Here is a 21,503-nt window from a genome sequence, read left to right on the forward strand (position 1 = left end):
CTGGATGGGAGGAGAAGCCCCTTTGCCAGGATCCTGCTGCTGGCACAGCCCGCATCCCGCTCAGAAATCCCCAAAAGCAGCTCCCGGCACAAACAACCTTCCCAGTGCACCAAGAGGCTCTTCTTTATGGGTGAAGGAAAGTGCTTAAAATGCTTAGAGGGAATAAACAGCTTTTAATGAAGTTACATTGCCACATAATGGGTATCATAAAATTGCCTTCATAGCACAGGGTCCCAGGATGGCTTTTATTATCGACTGAGCAGGAATCCTGTCTGTAAAGCTCCGGCAGCTGCGGAGAGGAGAATGCAAAGTCTTCTTAAATTACCTGATTGAAATAACCGGCGAATATTCTGCTTTGCTGCTTTGTTGAAGGCAAAGCTGCCTTTGGGGTGGTCTGTCAGACCTGGTTTGCAGCTTCTGAAGAACACAGGAGTTTCATTGCAGCAAAACAGATGTTCATCTTGTTTCTCTATCGGCTGTTTGATGAGAGATTTATTGCTCTTCTGCTGGGCTGGAGCTCCTCTGCTGCGGAGTCTATTAGGCAGCCCGGGAGCTGGCGGGGAGCCAGGGAAGCCGCGTTTTGATGAAACCCATGAAAAAAGCCTCGGCTTGGAAGGCGCCAGTAATAATGCATCGGCTAGACTTGGATCGGGCGATTGATTGCCGTGATTTGATTTATTGATCAATACCCTCAAATTTGGCGTCTGAGAAGCTGAACTAATCTTTAACTGCTGTGAACATCTCTGCCTGGTGGAGAATTAGAGCTGATAAGGAATGTATGAAAGGAATCTGAGCTTATCTTAATCACACAGTGCCCCGGCGCTGCCTGCGCCGAGCGGGAGGGGATGTGTGCAGAACACAATCACCAGGCAGAACAGAGCAGATCTATAAATTGATGGAATTCAAAGCCTCCAGCATCGATTACCATTATAACAAACAGTGGTGCGCTGAATGTCTGATTATTTTTAGACAAAGATTCTGTGCTCTCAGCAGCAATTTTGCTGATGCTGTCACTGTGTCAGATGTCTGTTGTTGATTGCAATTAGATGCGATACAAAAAAAAAAGAGAAAAATTTAAAACTATCTCTGCCTATAGTTTTATTTCCACTTATTAAATCTCCTCCTTTGTTTGCCTCCTCCTAATGTCTGCAGCTGGATGAAATATTGCATTACCAGAAGAGATCTCGTATATTCAGTTGGGTATAATCACTTTACAGATCATTGGATTATATCTGATATGGTTCAGATAATCCTGGGGAAATGTGGGACATTTACTCTGCCTTGGTTAAATAAATGCGCCCTGGTTTAGGGTTTTCAGTGGGAATCTGCATAACATTTGGGTTTCTGAAGCAGGGTCTGCAGCCCTCCCGATGATCCAATTCTATTAAAGCACTAATCAATTCCCTGTGACGTCAGTCTGCTTTCCTGCCGGTCCAGCGTGGATTTATCCTGTCCTTTTTAAATGGCTTTTGGAGCTGCCATGGCACAGGCTGTAACGGTTTGAGGGATGGCCACTGCCAGCAGTGGTGGTGGGGAGTGGGCAGTGGGGAGCAGGGCACGTCACGTGCCGCAGTTTGGTGTCCCAGGGGTCTTTGTGCCGGGATCCAGGAGCATCCATTGGTTTGGTGCTTTCCAGTTCCCCTCCGGTGCTGGTGTGTGGCTGGGTGGCCACGTTTGGGGCTGATCAATGTTGTGGGAATGCCTCTACAGGGAAATGTGGCAGTTTCCAAATGGCTCCTCCCAACGGGGAAAGCTCCTGGGGAGCCCTTGCGAAGTGCAGATGGGGGCTGTGAGTCCATGCAGGCATCAGGACTGGGAGTTCCTGTTGGACCAGGCTGGCTTTGTCCTGCTGGGTGCTGGGCTCTCTCGCTGCATCCCGCACTTGGTGCTGCTGCAAGACATTTGGAAAATCTCACATTTTAACTTCAACCCCAGGCAGGGGCCGTGTGCTTTGGCTTGTGACGGCGCAGTGGCCGTGGCCCTGGCCCTGACCCGGTGGCCAGAGGGGCAGAAGGTCTCCTCTTGAACGTGACCTCATCTTGCGCAGCGGCGCGCGGCCGCGGGGCTTGATGGAAAAACGCAGCGCGGCGGCGGAGGAGTTATGTGCTGCTGGCAGCTGGTGTTTTCTTTCTTTGGGAAATCTAATATATTGATTAGCTTTCTTCAGAACAGCATCAATAAAGCGTATAATGGCATGGCTGGTGCCTGCGGCGTCTCCTCCCCTGGTCTGAGCCCCCTCTGGAGCCGGGAAGGACCTTGGCTGCTCCGTGCCAGGCTCCGCGTCCCGTCGGCTGCTCCTCCTTTTCCTGGCATCCACGGGCCCTGCTCTGCCTGGAGAACGTGCTTGGCTGGACACCCTGATCCTCTGCAAGGAGCTTATGCTGAGCAGCCTTCCTCCACCTCCTCCTCCTCCCATCCCGTGTTGCCTCCGGCAGCTTCGGCTCAGTCAGCTCCGGCATGGAGGCGCTTTTGGCCAAACCCTGGCAGGTATCTCCAGGATATTTGGATGGATATCTCTGGGGTGTGCCTGTCCTGGTCTTCCCCAGGCAGTGAATGTCCCCAGTGGAGCCACCCGAGGGGGTTGTGTGTGACTGGTGCTTTTGGGGAATACTGGGTGTCAGGGCAGCTCACCGCGTGCAGGAGCACACGGATGCGCTGCCGGTGCCGTCGTGGTCCTCTCCCCAGCTGTATCCTGGCCCGTGGATGGCGGCTCCAGCCCTGTGGTCACGGCCGGGGAAGATGGAAAGACCCATTAAAGTGCCTGAGAGAGTTTAGAGGTTGGTTTATCGTTGTTTATGTGGTTGTTTTTCTTTAAGCTGATTGATTGCAGTAATGAATGGGACCCAGAAATCAGCCGGAGCAGCGGCTCGAGGCCACCGCTGGATTTAAAGTCCTGGTTGGCTTCAAACCCACTCCACTATTTTAGCTTACATTGGTAAAGTACACAGAAAACCAGCAGGATCTTATTTAGGGCTCTCCCAAGCCCAGATCTGCCCTCGGATGCTGGTGCTGGAAGGAGCTGGTGCTTGCCAAGAGCTGTTTTATGAACTGTTGGCTTATTTATTATTCCGTGGTTCGCTGGAGAGTGAATCCATCTGGAGCCGCAGCCCGTTCCGCCACGCGGTTCCTTGGCCAGGTAAAGGCAGCACCTTAATCCAGGACTGATCCCACCTACGGGTGCTTTTATTTTATTTCCAAGTCTGATCCACTTGTGAAGGGATGGGGGAACATCCTGTTCCCCCGGTGCCCCAGGGTGGAAGTGTCCAGGCTGCATCCCACCAGCAGCCAGGAGCCTGGAAGGGTTTTCTCTGCTTCCCAAGCATCTTGCAATGAGCTCATTTCAAAGAGAGATTTTCAGGGCAAATTGACAGCTGATGACTATGGGAAGATGTTTTCCAAAGGAGAAACAATTTACGATAATTAGAAATTTATAAAATGTCTTTAAACATGGTGGTAATGGGGATAAGAAAACACTTGCTGCAGTGTAATCAGTTATTAGCAGCTGATCATTTATCTCGATGGATAGTCGCTGCTGGTACAGGAGACACGTGATAAAAAGGACTCTTGATTAACTAATTTGAATATCTTTTGAGAACAAATTCTGAGTTCTCTTTTTTCTCCATTGTAACGGATCCGTACATCTGCGAGATAAACACGGAATGAATATGGAAATGAATATTATTGTGGGAGTGTAGCCCTCGAACGCTGCTGCCGCCGTCCCAGCCCTGGCCTTGGGAAGCTGCCTGGGATGGATCTAATAGGGAAGGGGCCTTGAAGAAGCTGGCTGGGAGGAGCTGAGGCTATGGGATGCAGGAGAAGCCTGGTGGGGTCTGGAGGGACAGGACCAGGCTGGGCCCTTCCATCTGCCCTTCTTTGGCCTCTGGAAGGAGCAGGATGGCAAAACTCTGGAGCTGCCTGTGAGCACCAGCAGAACACCAGAGCACGTGAGAGCATCCCTTGACAGATGGGTTTTTTAAGCACACAGCCTGTTCCTGCCTCCCCGGGAACGGGAATCTGATGCAGGTCTCAAATCTCTGCCCTCTGCGAGATCCCATTACGGCTCCTCTGATAACACTCCGTAAACCCCGATTCCATTTTAGATGCTGAATCCTCACTCTCAGCATCTGTGCCCTGGACCATTGGTGGCCCTGGGATGGGCCCTGAGGTGACCAGTGGCACCAGAGGGGACCGGTCCCCGCTCCCTCTGCTGCTGCTCTGTTTGCTGCGTGCCCACGCGTGCCGGGGGTTAAAGATGTGGCTGGAGCAGCTGGGAAAGCACAGCAAGCTCGTGTTCCCCTTTTCTGGCACAGCAGGCAAGGGGAGGAGGTGGCTGCTGCTGGGGGTTCAGTGGGTTCTGGTCCCAGGCCCTCTTGGTTTCCCTGGCAGCTCGCAGCCCTCCATGCCAGCCGTCCGTGACCTCGCCGCGTTCCGGAGCGGCTCCCGCTGCCTGCGAGTTATTCATCGTCCTCAGCCACTAATGGACTCCATTCAACTGCCTCTCCCTCGTCCCCCCCGCCGCTGTGATTCATGTAGTGGCTGGAAGCAGATTCCTTTTGGCGGCGAGAGTCCCAGATATTTTATATTTACGCATCATTTTCTTCCCGGGATCTCAATTTTTCCCCTTCTCTCGTCTCCCCCTCTCTCCTTTCAGCTCCATCCACGCTCAGATGGGGTCGTGGCTCTGGCTCCATCATCCACCACCCCCTCCCCACGTGGTGCTGGGGGTGGGGGGTGCTGGATGCATCCCCTCCTGCGGGAATGGGAAGGGGCTGCTCGGAGGTGTTGGCGCTGCTCCTCCTCAGCTGTATTTACTGCAGCGAGGAGCAAAGTCCGCGTAGCTGTGGAGGCAGTTTACAGGTAATTAAACTCAGCTTGGTGGGGATTTAAACATTAATATTGATGCTGAAGTTTTTAATAAAATATAGGGAAAGAGAGAAAGAGGTATCGATTCCTATAGGCCTTTTATTTTTTCTTTCCTCTGGCTTCATTGTCACAGGGAATGTGTTGATGCGTTGGTGAGCATGCAATGAGGGTGTCCTGTGCTGGCACGGGGCAGAGACGATTCCAGAAGGACAAACCGGGAAAGACTCAGGAAAATGCATTTGGGATTGGTCCATATGGTGAGGCTGTTCCTGACCCAACCCTCCTGGGCCTCCTCTTTGGTAGGCACAGGCTTGAGGACAACATTTCTTGGGAATGGTGCTGAGCCTCCGAGGTTTCCGTGTCTGCACCCCGCACGTTGCTCCCCGTGGTGGCTGGCTCAGGACACAGCCCCTTTGACTACGCTCTCTGTGTGTCTGGGCTCATTCCAGCATCATTCCCATTCCCAGGGATCCCTGAGATCCCCCCGTCCTGCGGTGCCACCGTGGTCATCCAGCCCCTCCGCAGCCCTTCCTGTGCCGCACCGGAGGCCGTTAAAAAGATGCTGACGGCCGTTTTTCACTCCCTGCTTCTCTGTATACACACAGGACCCGGCTTTATCTGCTTTCTCGCCAATATTTTTTTATATAACAGTGAAATATTTATATTGTCCAATAAAAGGCAGTAACTTGCAATCTCGAGCAAATTCATCGGAGACCCGGAGCTTCGTTGTCTGAATTTTCCACCCGGCGGTGACCCCTGGTAATTGGCTCCATACATCTTTGGCATCAGGGATTTACATACAGGGAAAAGGGTGATGGATGGCCATGGTCACCCCCTGCCCTGTGGCCTGGCAGCCAGGGGAGGCTGCTGGCTCCCTGTGCCACGTCTCCTGCCCCACATTCCAGGAGGGTTTTGGTGATGCCAGGGAGGAAAGAGCCAAATCCCTCATGATCCCTTAAATCCCCACGGGGCTGGGCTGCAAGGCTGGCTTCGTGCGAGTTTTGAGTTTTTGCTGGGCCGTGGAGATGGAGCAAACTGCAGCTCCTGCAGGCCAGCACCAGCTGCTGATCCTGGGGGAGGAGGCTTCTGCCATCACAAAGTAAATTTGCCCCAAAAGCGCCCATTTTGGGGGCAGGACGGGCGGGTTGGGGCCGGGATTGAATCGCCAGCAGCTGCAGCTTTGGGGCACAGCTGAGCCGCAGGCAGGCACCTCCTGACCTCAGCCAGCAGCACCTCGGCCCCCAATTTATCAAAAAGCAATTAATGGCCACCCCCCCCGCCCGGGTTTTACGGTGTCTGTCTCTTTCCCCCGACGGCAGGGCAGTAATTAGGGTCTGTCTAATGAGGTTTCCATAGCGGGAATGCATCTTCTCGCCACATCTCCCCACAGTCTATGGTGCCAACCTAATTTTTTTTCCAGCTATTTTCCCCATGGTACAAGCTGGATAAGGACCAGGACATCCCCTGGGCTGTGGAATTTACCAGGCAGCACCCGAGAGGTCTCTTCCCACCGCGTCCGCCCCATCATTTTTTATTCCATTTTATTTAATTTTTATTTTTTTTCCCCCTACATTCCACCGAAATTAAAAAGCCATCTATATCTTAAAAACCTTATTTATGAACACTTAAGCATAAGTAAGCCATCGTTGGACGGCTTCCCTCCCTGCTGATGGATGGAATCTGGCACCGGGGTGGACCGGGAGGGAAATCTGGCAATACAATATGCTGTGCTTGACTATTTTGACACTCGGAGTGCGATGTTTTTTTTACAGTTACTGATGAGCTTATGGCACTGCTCCTTTTGGAGGAGCGAGGAGGAGGCTGGGGCTGGGAATATTGATCAGCGAGCTCCTGATTATCTCAACCACCCTCTCTCGGCTTGCCTTTTCTTTTGCGGGGAATACAGAATTCCTTCAATTATTCATGTGAGCCCCCTTGTCGATACCGCCAGCGCGACACCGAGCGAAACCGGGCCGGGGGAATTGTATTCCTCAAACTCAAACTCCAGCCCTCCAAAACCCCCTTTATTTTATCCTTCCCCCCTTTTTCCTTGTTGTTTTTGTCCACCTTTTGTTTTTGTTTTGTTCCAGAAGGAGCTCGGTGCCCTTGCTTCCAGGGTGGTGGGGGGAAAGCGCGGAGTCTCATAAACATTTAATTGAACTCAGTTGGGAATTCAGGGTAAAAAAAAAATACCTGAGGTTCAGGAGATTTGCTGTTAGGGAATTAACTCGGCGGGACGGCGGATTTCCCTCCCCAGCAAGGAGAGATTTTTGGGAGCTGTAGATGTGAGTTTCTAACAAAAGGGAAATTAATCGGCCACAAAGGCAAATTTTAGCCCCTGACCTTGGAGGTTTGTGGATTTCCTGCTCTCGCCACCCCTGGTAGCTCTGTTGGGTGGGCAGAGCTGGGGGAAAGGGGTTTCTTGTGGGGTGCGGCGTCCTGCTGGATGCGGGATCCACCTGGATGCATCCCAGCAGCGCGGGAGGGAATTTTGGGTTTCGAGGCGTTTATAAAAAGCAAACGTTGAGCGTTCGGCGCGGAGCTGCTGGCACCCAGCTCGCAGCCCAGATGGGGGGAGATGGGTTGTTTGTTAGAAAAAATGAATTAAAAAAAAAAAAGACGAGAAAGAGGGAAGGGGGAGGGAGGGGGAAAAAAAAAAAGAGCAACTCTAAAATAGCTTTTCTTGGAGGCTGTGTGGGGAGGGGTGTTTCTACCAGCCTGGCTGGGTGGGAGGGAAAGCTGGCAGCGTTATAGGGAACGCTCAGAGGAGAGCTGGGCAACGGGGGGCAGGACCTGCCCTCGCCACCTACAATCCTGGGGATGATCCCAGGCCTCTCCCTGTCGGATCTTGGGGGGGTTGGAATGGGGAGAGCCCCTGGAGGGACAGACTGGACAGAGCTTTTGGGCAGGGCGAGGAGCCACCTGTGCTGGGAGGATCCAGAAGGGCCAAGATGTGCCAGGACATGCCGAGAGTTGCCAAAACGTGCCCAGGAATCACAGTGGCACAGCCAGGAGGTGCCGTGGCCAGAAAATGCCCCAGTGGAACTGGGAAATGCCGTGGAGGGGCCGTGGCACAGCCAGGAGGTGCCATGGCCAGGAGATGCCCCAGTGGAACTGGGAAATGCCGTGGAGGGGCTGTGGCACAGCCAGGAGGTGCCATGGCCAGGAGATGCCCCGATGGAACCGGGAAATGCCGTGGAGGGGCCGTGGCACAGCCAGGAGGTGCCATGGCCAGGAGATGCCCCAGTGGAACTGGGAAATGCTGTGGAGGGGCCGTGGCACAGCCAGGAGGTGCCATGGCCAGGAGATGCCCCAGTGGAACTGGGAAATGCTGTGGAGGGGCCGTGGCACAGCCAGGAGGTGCCATGGCCAGGAGATGCCCCGATGGAACCGGGAAATGCCGTGGAGGGGCCGTGGCACAGCCAGGATCCCCTGGATGAGGCTGCAGTGGTGGATCTGAGGAGGAGCCGAGCCTCTGGGCTGGCACAACGTGGTCCCAGCCCATCGTGCTGCCAGGGGAGACTTCTCCCTGCTGCCCCAGGTGCTCCACATCCACGTGAGCCTCGGCTTTGGTCCCCGAGAGTCTCGTGGCACTTCAGGACACCTCTTTTCTCCCTGGCAATTTAGTCTTTTTCTTCAGGGGCTGCTTCCCCTGCTCCTCTAATGTGCTTGGATGGAAACCCCTGGAGAGCTGCCGGCATTCCGAGCTCGCCAGCAGCGACGCATTAGGATCTGTCATCTGCTGAGCGTTACCTGGTTTTAAATCTGTCTCTTTGGAGCTGGGGAGCTGCATAGGAAAATATTAAAGTAAACAATAAGTGGATTTACACAAATGTGACTGATTTCCATATTTTTCATCACTTCATTTTATTACTGGGTTTTCGGATATGCTCATTTATTTATAGGGCAATCCAGTATTGATTCATTCCGATGCACTGTGCATAAACACATAAAAGAGAGTGATAACAATAGGAATACATTTTCAGTCTTTTAAATACTGCATTTTTTTCCAATAGCCTTCATTAGATCCGCTCCAGGAGTATGAGCAATGTCCTTCGGGACGCGCAGCCGGCCCCTCTGCCCAAGTGGCTCTGGATTTATGGGGGTGTCAGGGAGAACAGGATGAGATTCCCAGCGCAGCAGCAGCAGCTGCTTCCCCGGCTCCGCCACCTTCCTCCCGCCGGGGAGATCTTCCACAGGAGGTTTTTGGGGGATTTTATCCCAAAACATGGATTCTGCTCCCTTGAGGTTGGGTTTCTGGGCTGCTTTGGTGCCAGTGAGGTGCTGCTGCTCCTGGAGCCAGGCTTAAGGGGCGTCAGTTCTTCCTCTCTTTTCCCTTCCCTTTTTTCCTTCCCTTTTCCCATTCCTTTTTCCCCCCCTTCCCTTTAATCCTTCTCTGTTTTCCTTCTCTTTTCAAATATTTTTCCTTTTTCCTCCTTTTCATCTTCTCTCTTTTCGCTCTTTCTGCTTTTTCCTCTTCCCTGTTTCTTCTCTCTTTCCTTTCCCCCCCTCTTTTCCCCTCTTTGTCCCATTTCCTCTCTTTTCTTTTTCCCCTTTTTGCCTTTTTCTCCCTTTCCCCCATTTTTTCCCTTCCCCCCTCTTTTCCCCCTCTTTTTTTTCCCCCTCTTTTTTCCTATTTTTTTCCTCATTTTCAAATTTTTGAGAACCTGCACCACTCCCATCCCATATATTACCCCCCCAAACCCCACTTTTCCTCTCTCCCCATGAACACTAACCAGGGAGAGCCGAGTGCTCCATCTCCTGCATCACGGGAAGGAGCCCCCTCTGCTCCTTCCTCTTAAATGGGAAGGAAAAAAAAGGGGAAAAAAGATAATTTTTAAATATTAACCTGGGGATAGGCTTGTTGGGCCCTTTCTCTCTCCTGTTCCCGAATACATCTCCTAAACATTTAGGCTCTTACATAATTATTTTTAATTTTTTTTTTTCTTGGAGGAAGGAGTAGCAGGACCAGGAGAAGAAATTGTAACCACAGAGGATAAACCCAGCTTTTATTTTTTTCCCCCCCTCTCTTCAACTAAAGGGCAGCTCCTTTCTCTCCCCAAAAGCAGTTTTAATGGCAACAGCTTGAGAGGGACAAAGTTTGAATATCCTTGTGCCGGAGAAAAGAGCAGAGCGAAAGCCCTGCTAATTACAAAAGTTGCTTTATGAAAGATAATTCAAAGCAATAATTTAGCAAACATAATCAAGTAGCGCAGATGGGGATTTTGATGAATAGTTTGCAACATGCAATTAGCAGCTCTTGCAGTTACATATCATTAACCCTCAGAGCACAAAAATTATTTTCTCATTATTAGATGAAAAGGTAAAATTAAGCTGACTAGACAGTAAAGGAACAAACTACAATTAATTACCTTCATTTATTACAGTCATTATTTTAAACTTTATTTTATTTTTTTTTTTTTACTCTGATAGATAGATGAAAACATCTAAATTAAAAGTTTTGTTCTGCTAAGTGGGAGGTGAAACTTTGCCATGCTGGGGGTGCGGGGCCAGCCTGGCTCCATCCCAGCTCCATCCCAGATCCAGGGATCACCGGGAACCTGCAGAGCCCGAGCATCCCTGCCTTTATCCCACACCAACCTCGACCACACGGGGAATTTTGCCTATTTTTGCAGGATTTTTTTTTTTTTTCCCACAAACACTAACTTCCCAGGAAAATATTTTTCGTGGAAAATAATTATGGGGGAGCTCGCAAGAAATCTGGCCTTATTAAGCTGCCCAGGTGGCACCTTCTCCTGGTGGTGGTCAGAAATCAGCCTGTTCCTCGTTGGGTTGCACGCTGAAAACTTTGATTTCGGGATTTGTGTCGGTGGCAGATGGTTCGGAGCTGCCAACTGTCAGCAAAGGCGGTAAAAAAAATAAATTCAGGGAAAAAGAATGGAGGGAATAGGAATTAAAAAAAAAAAAAAAAAAAAAAAAAAAAAAAAAAAAAGAATGAAAGAACCAGCTTGAGCAGTCAGTGAAAAAAAACCCCACGGATTAAGTTATGGTGGGGAGGGTGCATTGAAATATTTTCCCTGTCGGGGAAATATTGGGCTCAGCCCAAGAAATCCTGTGGTGCACAGGTAGGAAAGAGCTTGGGCACCTTCTCCCTGAGCCAGCAGGGTCGGGATGATGTGGGAAAAAACGGGGGGGAAGAGTAACCTAATGAGCTGAGTATTCTCCGTCTCTGCTCTCAAGAACTTTGCCAAAATATCGTCGAGCCTGTCAGGCAATAATACAACAAAATTAAGAACCAGCAGCAATTTTCTCTCATTCGGGATCCCGCGCTTTATAAAGTAAATTATTAATGCTTTTTTTTTTTCTCCATTAAGCAGTTATTTGCAGCAGTCTCGATGTATTTCTCATTAGGAATAACATCATCTAAAGAACTTATATTGATCCTTCTTTCCCCCCTCCCACCCCGCCCTTTTATTTTTTTTTTTTTTTTCCTAATCTCCGAATCGCGGACGTGAACAACATATTTCTGTGATGTTCCCTTTAACTAGAATTCTCAGGCTTTATTTTTATGTTATCGATCCTTTCGACGCGGATTGCTTTTTTGGCCTTGTGAAAATCGTGGGAGCTGCTCCTGCCTTTGGAGGCACGGAGGGAGGGAGAGAGGGCAGTGGGTCTGGGTGGGCGCCGTGGGTCTGGGTGGGCGTGCAGTGGGTTTGGGTGGGTGCAGTGGGTTTGGGTGGGTGTGCAGTGGGTCTGGGTGGGTGCTGTAAGTTTGGGTGGGCGTGCAGTGGGTCTGGGTGGGTGCAGTGGGTCTGGGTGGGTGCAGTGGGTCTGGGTGGGTGTGCCGTGGGTTTAGGTGGGTGCTGTAAGTTTGGGTGGGCGTGCAGTGGGTTTGGGTGGGCGTGCAGTGGGTTTGGGTGGGTGCTGTGGGTTTGGGTGGGCGTGTGAGGGGTTTGGGTGGGTGTGCAGTGGGTCTGGGTGGGTGCAGTGGGTTTGGGTGGGTGTGCAGTGGGTCTGGGTGGGTGTGCAGTGGGTCTGGGTGGGCGTGCAGTGGGTCTGGGTGGGTGTGCAGTGGGTCTGGGTGGGTGCAGTGGGTCTGGGTGGGTGTGCAGTGGGTCTGGGTGGGTGCAGTGGGTCTGGGTGGGTGTGCAGTGGGTTTAGGTGGGTGTGCAGTGGGTCTGGGTGTGTGCAGTAGGTCTGGGTGGGTGCAGTGGGTTTATGGGGCTCTGTGGGTGCGTGTGAGGGGTTTGTGCGTGTCTGGGGTGGATCTGTGGGGTGGATCTGTGGGTGCTCAATGGCTCCGTGCACGCTCTGCTGGATTTAAGGAGTGGGTTGGACACGGAGGCACCAAAGGACCCCGACACGTGTCAGGTTCCTCGTGGTGGCCCAGCACCCTCGCCCAGAGCTCTCCCAGGACGGAGGCTCCTTCCCCATCTCCCCCTCCTTGCCACCCTCTCCCTCTCTCTCCAACTTCTTTACACATCAGCAAAAAAAAAAAAAAAAACCCACCCAAGGGACCAAAAAAAAAAAAAAAAAAAGGCGAAAGCTTGAATTAATTTTTCTCATCGCTTTTTCTCCAACATTTGGGGTCTCTGTCGCCGCTTTCTCCACCCCCACCCCCCCCCCCCACCCCCGACAGCTGTTCCTCCACGCTGAAAAAGAGCTCATTTGTGGTTTACTGCCACCAGTATTTAGATGGAAATAACCCACTACTTATCCTGCACTTGATGTCGTGGATGTAAGAATAAAACTCTCCGCCGGTGCGACGCAAATCCCGCGCCTCTGGAGCGGGGATGCTCAGGCGCTCCCAGCTCCTCGCCGCGCCTCGAGGAGGGCTGGCTGCGCCGGGGGAGGAGGAATTCTACCTTTTTTCTTTTTTTTTTTTTTTTTGTCAGTCAATTATAATAATATTTCTGCTTCCAAATGTTTAAAAAGTTGGCTTCGGAAGGTATAATCATGGCACAGAGGCCAGCCTGACAATAGTAATTAATTAGGCTATTACGCATTCGGCGGTGATAATTGCTTTGCTGGAAAGTCACCAGCCATGAAAAGGACCCGGCGCGTAAATGTAATTTATCAGCGATCCCGTGCCGCTGCCGCGCCTCACCTTGAGCGCGGGGATGCTGCGGAGGGAGATGGAAGAGGGGGAAAAAGTGGGAATGGGGAGAACCTGGATGTTTGAGGCAGAGCTCACCCAGAGCGGGCGCTGAGGGCTCTGCGGGTGGCAGCGGGTTTGTGGCGCCGGTGGGCGTCGTGGTGATGGGGAGAAGGGGGATGATGCCACCCTGACCCCACTGAACCAGGGCTGCTCCCAGGGACACTCAGCTCCCCCGATTTTAGCCATTTTCTCCTCTTTTTGGCTTGTTCTCCAATGTTGTTTCTTGGGTGTGGACGCAGGTTTTCTCAAGAAAGTGAGAATTTAGGTGTTTTGATTATAAGGCCTTGATTTTAGGGCTGATGTGGGCTTTTCCCGGGTGTTTATTCGGCTCTGTGCGATGAATTACAGCAGTTTCAGCGCTGGGACTCAGAGCTGCTCCGGCAGGAATCTCCTCTGGCATTGGAGTAAATTATCCCCCAACCGGAAAAGATCACTGGAAGTGTTAAATATGTTTTCTTCTAGTGACATTTCCTAGAAGTTTGTTGGGACTCTGGGAGAGCCGAGTGGGTGCCTGGCTCACCATCCTGCCGGTTGCCCACACCGGTGGTGCCCTGGCACCGACACGGGCCGGGATGTGCTGGGAATGCTGCAGGCTCACAGCGGGGGTGCTCAGACCTCCACAGGGATTGCTGAGGAGAGGGAAAGCTTCCCCTTGGAAAATGCTTTGTCTCTACGATGTGACCCGAGCAATGAAACGCGGTGCAAACGGCTGGATTTGGAGTCTGGGCCAGCTCTTTGCCCCTGGCATGGGTTAGGAGGGGACAGGGACAGGCACGGGTGACGGAGAGGGAATGGAGAACATTTGGGCTGCGTCTTCGCTCTGCGCCCTTCGGCTGATGCCAGCTCAGGGGAGGTGAAGCTCTTCAGAGCGGCTGGAGCAGCTCCAGGCATCCCCGTGTCCGCTCCCGCTCCCCTCCTGTGTGCTCCAAAGGGTTTGGGGACGGGGAGGTCACACGGGGCTGATGCCACCAGCAGCCCAGCACCGCTGTGTCCCCACATCCCTACAAATCCCCCCCACCGGCAGATTGGGCAGGCACGGCGCTGTCCTGCTCCAGCACACGGGCAGCGCCAGCCCCTGGCTGCCTCCTCCCTCCCTTCCCCTCTTCGCTATTATTATTTTAAAAACGCCCTGAAGCCAAGCATTTTTGCAGGAAGGCTGAAGAAAAGCCCCCAAATTCCTCCTCTGCTGGAAGCGCCGTGCCGAGAAAGTAGGCTTGTGTACGAGCCGCTATAAAAAGCCCGGCTTATACAATTTTAACAATAGAAAAATGATCTTTGTGCTCCAGTGCCTGCGAGCTCCGGAGGAGAAGGCGGCTTGCTCAGGTGGCTGCTGGATTACAAATGAGCCGTTTGCTTTGGGTTGGAATGACAAGCGATAGCAATCCGGGCCGGTGGGGTGAGCCAGGAGCTCTGCTGGCCACGGAGCGGGGGAAAAATGTGGGAGCTGCCACCGGACTGAGGCCCAGAGTTCAGGCTTTGTTTCATAATTAGCCCATCGACGGCTTAAGAGCAATTGAATTGATTATTTTCCCTGTCACAGCAGTGTGTCTGCTGGGTGGGCACCTCTTCCTCCATCACTGGGCGGTGGGAGTGCCCAGCTTGGCTCCAGCTGGATGTTTTCCAGGTGGGAATGGGTCATTTCCATCCCCGATGCCTGTGCCCTCGTGTCCCTCTGGTGCCCCATCCTCTCCAGGTGGGGCTGGATGTGAGGGGTGACCAAGGGGACCTGGTGGGCAGCAGCCCCTGCCCCGAGGTGTCATTGTGCCTTGAAAAATTACCGGGAATAAATGATTCATGCTCATAAATGTTGGATGGGAACACGCAGCAGATTAACGCTGTTGGGGTATGGCGACTGGTGTGAGTGTCACCAGCGCCCCGGCACCCCAGCAGCCGAGGGGGACAGGGACAGGAGGACATGTCCCAGTGCCGGTGTGAGCATTGTGAGCATCGCTTCCACCCCCAGCACCGTCCTGGCACGGTGGGGAAAGCCACGCCCCGGATCCGGCCCGGCGGGCGCAACAACGGGCAGGCTTCTTTATTTCTTATTGAAGCGCCGACATTAAATTATAATTTTCATTTACTCAGAGCACATCAATGATTTAGGGCGACGTGACGTGGCAGCGGCACCAGGAGTTTAGCCACGGGCGGGCGAGCGCTGCGCGGGGCACGGAGCCGTGCCGGGGGAATCCGTGTGCCGGCTTCGGTGGCACCGATCCCGCCGGCTCCGCCCGTTCCTTCCTCCAGGCCCATCCCTGACCCCTTTACCCCTCTCCCCGCAGGTGATTGCACTTAGTAAGAGAAGCAAGGAGGCTGAGACGGCTTTCCTGAGCATTTACAAGCAGTTGCTCGAAGCTCCAGGTAAGCAGCGCGGTGGCGACCTGGCTGCCTAAGGAGTGGCGCGCCGGTGCCCGGAGGAGCCAGCGAGGACCGCGGCACCGTCCCCGGCGCGGCTGGCACCGTCCCCGGCGCGGCTGGCATCATCCCCGGCACGGCTGGCGTCGCCCACCGCGGCCGGCGCATGGTGCTCTGGAGATCCCGGCCGAAGAGAGGAGAGGAAGCAGCTTTTGCCATCGCTGTGTTTCAGCCCCTGAGCCAAATGCATCTTGACGTTAGGAAAGGAATACATTTGCTCAGCCCGTGTAGTAACACCGCGGCTATTCCCGCTTGTCTGTTTGACGGTAAGTTGACCGAGGCGGCGGCGCGAGCCGCGGGGGACATCCTTCCTCTGTCACCCCGTGGCCGGGGCGCCGCGCCCTCCTGGGAAAGGGAAACCGAGGCACGGGGCGGCCCTGAGGTTTGTGTTGGCAGAGCTGGTCCTAGGGATGGGTGAGAGGCTGGGAGCCCCCTCCCGCTGCTCCCCACTTCGGGGGGTTCGTGAGCGCCAGGCACGGAGCGTCCCCCGGCACGTTGGGGACCGAGAGCTGCGAACGGCTGAAGACGCGCGGAAAGGCTCCTGCAGGGCCGCTAATTCATTTTCCAGACGTTTAGGAATAACAAAATGTTTTAATGATTTCTTAGGGGAATTAGGGAGACATATTTTTGTCCTCATTAAATTTTCTCCTGCGCTACGAGAACCAAATGTCAGCTCGGTTTCCAGAACCCAGTTATCTTCCCTCGCCGCCTCCCCGCGCTCACCCGCCGGCTCCTCCCGCCTGCACACGCCTGCGCACGGGTGCACACGCGTGCACGCCCCAAAACTGCTTCCCTGCGCTCTCTGCACTCCTCCTCCTCCTCTCCTCTCTCTGCTTTTCCACAGCATCATCTCCTGCTCCCCAAACCCTCCCTCCCGCCGCTCATCCCCGTCCATTCCGTGTCCACATGTCGCTCGACGGGCGAACTCTTTGTGGAATACTTTCCAAGCGCCACATAAGTCCTGATTCGACATTTTTTTGCTTTGAATGGCTGCTGTCAACACAAATCTCTGGCAGAGACTGTAACAGAGCCTGATTGCTCAGCAAGTATTTTGATAAGTGAGCTGGCTGTGTGTCTGTAATTACGGGAGAAAACCGTAAATCTTTTGGATATTGTTCACACAGATGTGGCGTGAAGGGAAGGGGGGGGAAGCAGTAAAATGTGTTAAAAGCATAATTAATGTCATTGTTGTTGGGGATGATTTGATTTAAGGCTGACTTTGACTCGTGGAGGGATTCGTAGGGCGCTGGTGGATGTGTTTCGAGCAGGTTGGGATGGGGTGGCAGAGGAGAGGCCGTCGTGGTGGAGAGGTACTGTGGGTGTCCCATGGGTGCACCCAGGGTGACCTGAGCTCCTCCTGGTGCCAGGCAGCAGCAGCATGGAACGTGGGCTGGGTAGAATGGCCCTGGCACTGGGATTAGCTGGTGATCCCCAGGGATCCAGGTGCTCCCTGGAGCTGTGTCTGCTCAGGAGAAGGCGGGGAGCACTCAGAACTGCCCCTGTGTCTGTCAGTGAGCATCCAGAGGAGGGCCACGGAGACGGTGAAGGGTCTGGAAGAGGAGGAGAAGTGTGAGGAGCAGCTGGGGGCACTCGATTTGTTCAGCCTGGAGAAGAGGAGGCTGAGGGGAGCCCTCATCCCAATCCACAGCTCCCTCAGGAGGGGCAGCTCTGATCCCTGCTCATTGGGAGAAGGGACAGGACCCAGGGAATGGCTGGAGCTGTGTCAGGACAGGGTTAGGCTGGGTGTCAGGGGAAGGTTCTGCCCCCAGAGGGTGCTGGGGCACTGCCTGGGCTCCCCAGGGAATGGCCAAGGCTGCTGGAGCTCCAGGAGTGCTTGGACACCGCTCCCGGGGATGCACAGGCCGGGATTGTTGGGGTGTCTGTGCCGGGCCAGGGCTTGGACCCCTGGATCCTTGTGGCCCCTTCCAGCTCAGGATGTTCCGTGGTTCTGCGATCCTGCCGCAGCACCGCCGGTGCCACTAAAGGACGGCCAATGACGCCAGCTAGTGGTGGCACTTACAGACGTGTATTTATTTAATTCACACATCTGTAAATGTATATTTACCGGTCGGTGAGGGTATGGAGTGGTAGGACAGCGTGCCAGGGACACGGAGTTTCCCAGGGGAGCTGGATGTGCCTTTGGTGGCCCCAGAGCGCGCGGTGCCCTCAGGTCCCCTTTAGGCACACGTCTCCCTCGTGTCACCCCGTGCCCATCTGTGCTGCTGGCCAGTGTCAGGTCTAACCTGTCCCACGGAGCAAGGAGCTACACCCCAACATCTCACACGTGGCGCCAGAGCCGGTCCCACAGCCAGGGATGGCGTTTCCCAGTGGATGGGCAGTGTGGCATTAGCTCAGTGTGATTATTCCAGACGGGAATTTGGCATCTGAGCTGCTCTGTCTGCGGCAAAGGTTTGCTCTTCCTTTCCCAAAGCTCTGCTCCCACCATTTCATCCCAGGCTGGCAGCTCCAAACAGGGAACAGCACACGGGGGCATCACCCCAGCTGTATTTCACCAGCAGGGCTGCAGCTCATGGGGAGGAAAATGCTGACCTGAGGGAAATCCCTGGTGCTTTATCGCTCAGACCCATTTTTCCCATATTATTCCTCGCCTTGGAGGCAGGAGGAGTTGCTGGTGTGGATGGAACAGGGCCTGTCCCAGCGTTTATCTCCATGGAGGCAGCTCACAGGCTGGCACGGAGCTTCCTGCCAACACCCCCAGGGCTGGGGAGCGCAGGGGGGACCCCGGCAGCCCCTGGAGCGGGGGTTTAATTATCCATATCCTTATCTCCACTCATGTACTTACGGGGGTTATTAATGGCTGTGGGAGCCTCCAGGCTGGCTGGGGCTGCGCTGCATCGCTGCCGTCCCGCACCCCTGGGTGGGGAACCAGCCTGCGGGGTGCTGAGCGGAGACGTGCCAGGAGCTGAAGGGTGCCCTGGGCACCCCAGGAGGGTCCCAGCTGCAGCCAGAGCTGGCAGCATTCAGCATCTCTCTCTGGATCCTGATGGCCAGAATCCCGCACAAACCTTTTATTCCGTCCATCCATGGGGTCTTTGAGATGTCCAGCGGAAGGACGGGATGACATTCCCTGCGGAGGAGGCCGCTCCAGGAGCTTTTGGTCTGGCAGTCACTAACCCTGGGGGGAAGCCACGTGGTGGGCTGGCAGGGCAGCAGTGGGGCAGACAGACCCCCAGATCCCATTTGGAGGAGCACTTGTCTTGGCATTTCTTGCTTGCGAGGAGCAGCCGTGTGGGCATGGACCAAATCGTGCGTCTTTTGGGCAGGTTCACCCCAAAGTCAGCTAGTGCTGTGTTCGACCCTCAGATCCCATGATGTGGCCTCCCTCATCCCACAGCGCTTCCCTCTCAGCCAGGGACTTGCCGAGCAGCAGGGCTGCTCTGTGTCCCGTTTGAGTGGAGGCAGCCGGTTGCTGGAATTTTTTTCCGTCACCGTTGTTATCTTTTACCCTTGGATGCCTGCCACGCGTGCCTGCCGTACGGTAGCACACCCAACTCCATCCCACTTCCCTGTTTGTCTAACTTTTTGACCCTGGAGGATTCAAATCTATTTTCTTTCCTCTTCCTTTCCACTAAAAAAAAACCAAAACACCAACAAAAGAAAAAAGAAAACAAAACAAAAAAAAAAAGAAGCCCCAAACCTATATTAACCTGGCTCAATAGGAGGCATTTTCTTGAACTTATTAAAAAATCCAGACTTGTAAATTAATTTGTTCATGTTGTACAATGGCAGTGCAGATGGACTCATTAGCATGCACACAACAAATAATTATAGATGAATTTTTAGCTGGCCTGCTTAATGGGCTTGCTGGGTTAATTATGTCAATGTATAATTACATCAGCCCTGGGAGACATAATGGCACACCCCGCTGAGCAGACACTAGCTAATGATGGTGTAATGCTGACAGAGGGAAGACGGACGGCTCCGGATGCACCTGCTTACCTCGGCACAAACCTCCATTGTCTGCGCCCAAACCGGAGCCACCGGAGCCACCGGAGCCACCCGTGCCCTGGGTGCCACCGGCTCGTGCCGGGAGGTGACGTCCCCATGCCCCCTGCCCGTCCCTCTGTGCCTCGGGGCTGGCAGGGAAAGGCAGGACGGCAGGGATATTCCTGTGGTGCCCGGAATGGTAGGACCCAGGATATCCTCGTGGCTCCTGGAATGGCAGGACCCAGGATATCCCCATGGCTCCTGGAATGGCAGGATCTGGCATGTCCCCATGGCTTTGGGAAAGGCAGGACCTGACATGTCCCCATGGCTTTGGGAAAGGCAGGACCTGGAGTGTCCCTGTGGCTCCTGGAATGGCAGGACCCAGGATGTCCCCTTGGCTCCTGGAATGGCAGGATCTGGCATGTCCCCATGGCTTTGGGAAAGGCAGGACCTGGAGTGTCCCTGTGGCTCCTGGAATGGCAGGACCTGGTGTGTCCCCACAGCTCCTGGAATGGCAGGACCCAGGATGTCCCCGTGACTCCTGGAATGGCAGGATTTAGGATGTCCCCACGGCTCCTGGAATGCCAGGACCCGGGTGTCCCCGTGGCTTTGGCAAAGGCAGGACCCGGGTGTCCCCGTGGCACGGGGAGGTGGGAGAGGGCCCGTGTAGGGCCGTCCCTGCCGCTCACCGCCCGTCGCACATCCCGCAGACCCCGCTCCTGTGCTGGAGGCTGCCCGGAGCCTGGAGGATCGGCTGCAGCAGCTCCAGCGCCTCGAGCCCGAGCCGCCGCCCCTCAAGGATCTCAGCCGGCCCTGGAAGAAGCACCCGGAGCTGGGCAGCACCAAAGGTAGCGTCCCGCTGGGGAAGGCTGGCAGCCGCCGCGCTCCCCGTGTGCCGCCCCCGAGCATCCCCGGAGTGCAGGGTGTGTCCCGGGGCCACCGCTGCTGTCCCCTCCGCAGCCGTGTGACTGTGTCCCCCCGCAGAGCGCAGGGAGGGGAAGTCGCCGGCAGCCGAACCCCCGCTCCCCGGCCTCGACGGCAAACCCAGCGCGGAGACCTCGCTGCAGAGAAATGAGGCGGACAAGCAAAAGTACGTGAGTGCCGGGAGTGGGGGTCCTTTTGGGGCGCTGTCCCCGTGTCTGTCCGTCCCCTTGTTGGGAGCGGGTGCATCCCGCTCGGAAACCCGACACGGTCTCAGACACTCCCGGTGTCCGTCTGTCTGTCCGTGCCCGGTCCCAGGCGGTTTTGGGGAGGCAGCAGGCGCAGGCACAGCCGGGACAGGTCCCTCCTGTTGTCCCCTTGCGTGTTATCCCTGGCACGTGGCTTTGCTCGGACTAATGGATTGAATCCAGGGCGCTGGATGAACCTCATTAGATGACCTTTTAATTTGGAGGCTCCCGGCCTTCTCGGCGCCTTCATTGTTATTCCTTAACACGCTGCGCCGGGAAACAAATGAAGAATCTTTAAACCCTAAATTGCAGATCTCTGCGAGTAAGTTCCTGGCAAGTGCGGGCTATAAATAATGCAGAATAACTTTTCCCTGATTGCTTCCCCCTCCTCCAGTTAATTACAGCTGGGGGTGGGCTGCCGTACCCCCCCTCAGAGGGGTTTCAGCCTCAGAGATCAGGGACCGTTTTCAACCCAAAGAGAATTTTTTTTTTTTTACTCTTGGGGCGATGAACCCTGTAACATCGGAGGGTGTAACATGGCCTGAACACCTCCTGGTATCCACTGGTGGGTCTCTCCTGGCTTCAGTGGGCGATGGGGTAGAGGAGGGGACGCTGTGAGGGGTCTCTGTGTGATTTGGGGGGGGCCGTGGGGTTGGCACGGCCGCGGTGCCCCCGGTACATCCCTGGTGCCCGTCTCTCGCAGGGGCCTGCAGGAAGCTCAGGTCACCTTGGCCGCTCGGCTGGGGGAGGCAGAGGAGAAGATCAAAGTGCTCCACGCAGGTAGTGGGGCCGGGACAGGGGCTGGCTGAGCGCGGAGGGCCAAGCCCCCACCCCGCAGCTCACCCTCCTCTTCCTCTCGGCAGCGCTGAAGGCCACCCAGACGGAGCTGCTGGAGCTGCGCTGTAAATACGACGAGGAAGCGGCATCCAAGTAAGTGCCCGGCAGGGCTGGGTTGTGCTCAAAGCTGAGCTGAGCCGCTTTTGGCAGCGCTG

General features: G+C 54.6%; 1 protein-coding gene across 5 annotated transcripts in view; it reads left to right on the forward strand.

The window, feature by feature from the left end:
• The window catches only part of CUX2 (cut like homeobox 2), a 65,137-nt gene that overhangs the window by 31,819 nt on the left and 11,815 nt on the right, over positions 1-21,503 (forward strand). For 2 of the 5 annotated variants that reach the window (XM_058422869.1, XM_040081216.2), the window contains exons 2-7: positions 15,262-15,340; positions 15,567-15,660; positions 20,053-20,190; positions 20,327-20,432; positions 21,215-21,291; positions 21,375-21,441. In XM_058422869.1, the coding sequence (XP_058278852.1) occupies positions 15,579-15,660; positions 20,053-20,190; positions 20,327-20,432; positions 21,215-21,291; positions 21,375-21,441 (470 nt within the window). In that variant the 5' untranslated portion in view covers positions 15,262-15,340; positions 15,567-15,578. Of the gene's footprint in view, positions 1-15,261; positions 15,341-15,477; positions 15,661-20,052; positions 20,191-20,326; positions 20,433-21,214; positions 21,292-21,374; positions 21,442-21,503 lie in introns of those variants that run through there. The other 3 variants (XM_040081215.2, XM_040081217.2, XM_058422870.1) reach the window with 2 other exon arrangements.

The sequence above is a fragment of the Hirundo rustica genome, chromosome 17, assembly GCF_015227805.2.
Source record: "Hirundo rustica isolate bHirRus1 chromosome 17, bHirRus1.pri.v3, whole genome shotgun sequence".
NCBI lineage: Eukaryota > Metazoa > Chordata > Aves > Passeriformes > Hirundinidae > Hirundo > Hirundo rustica.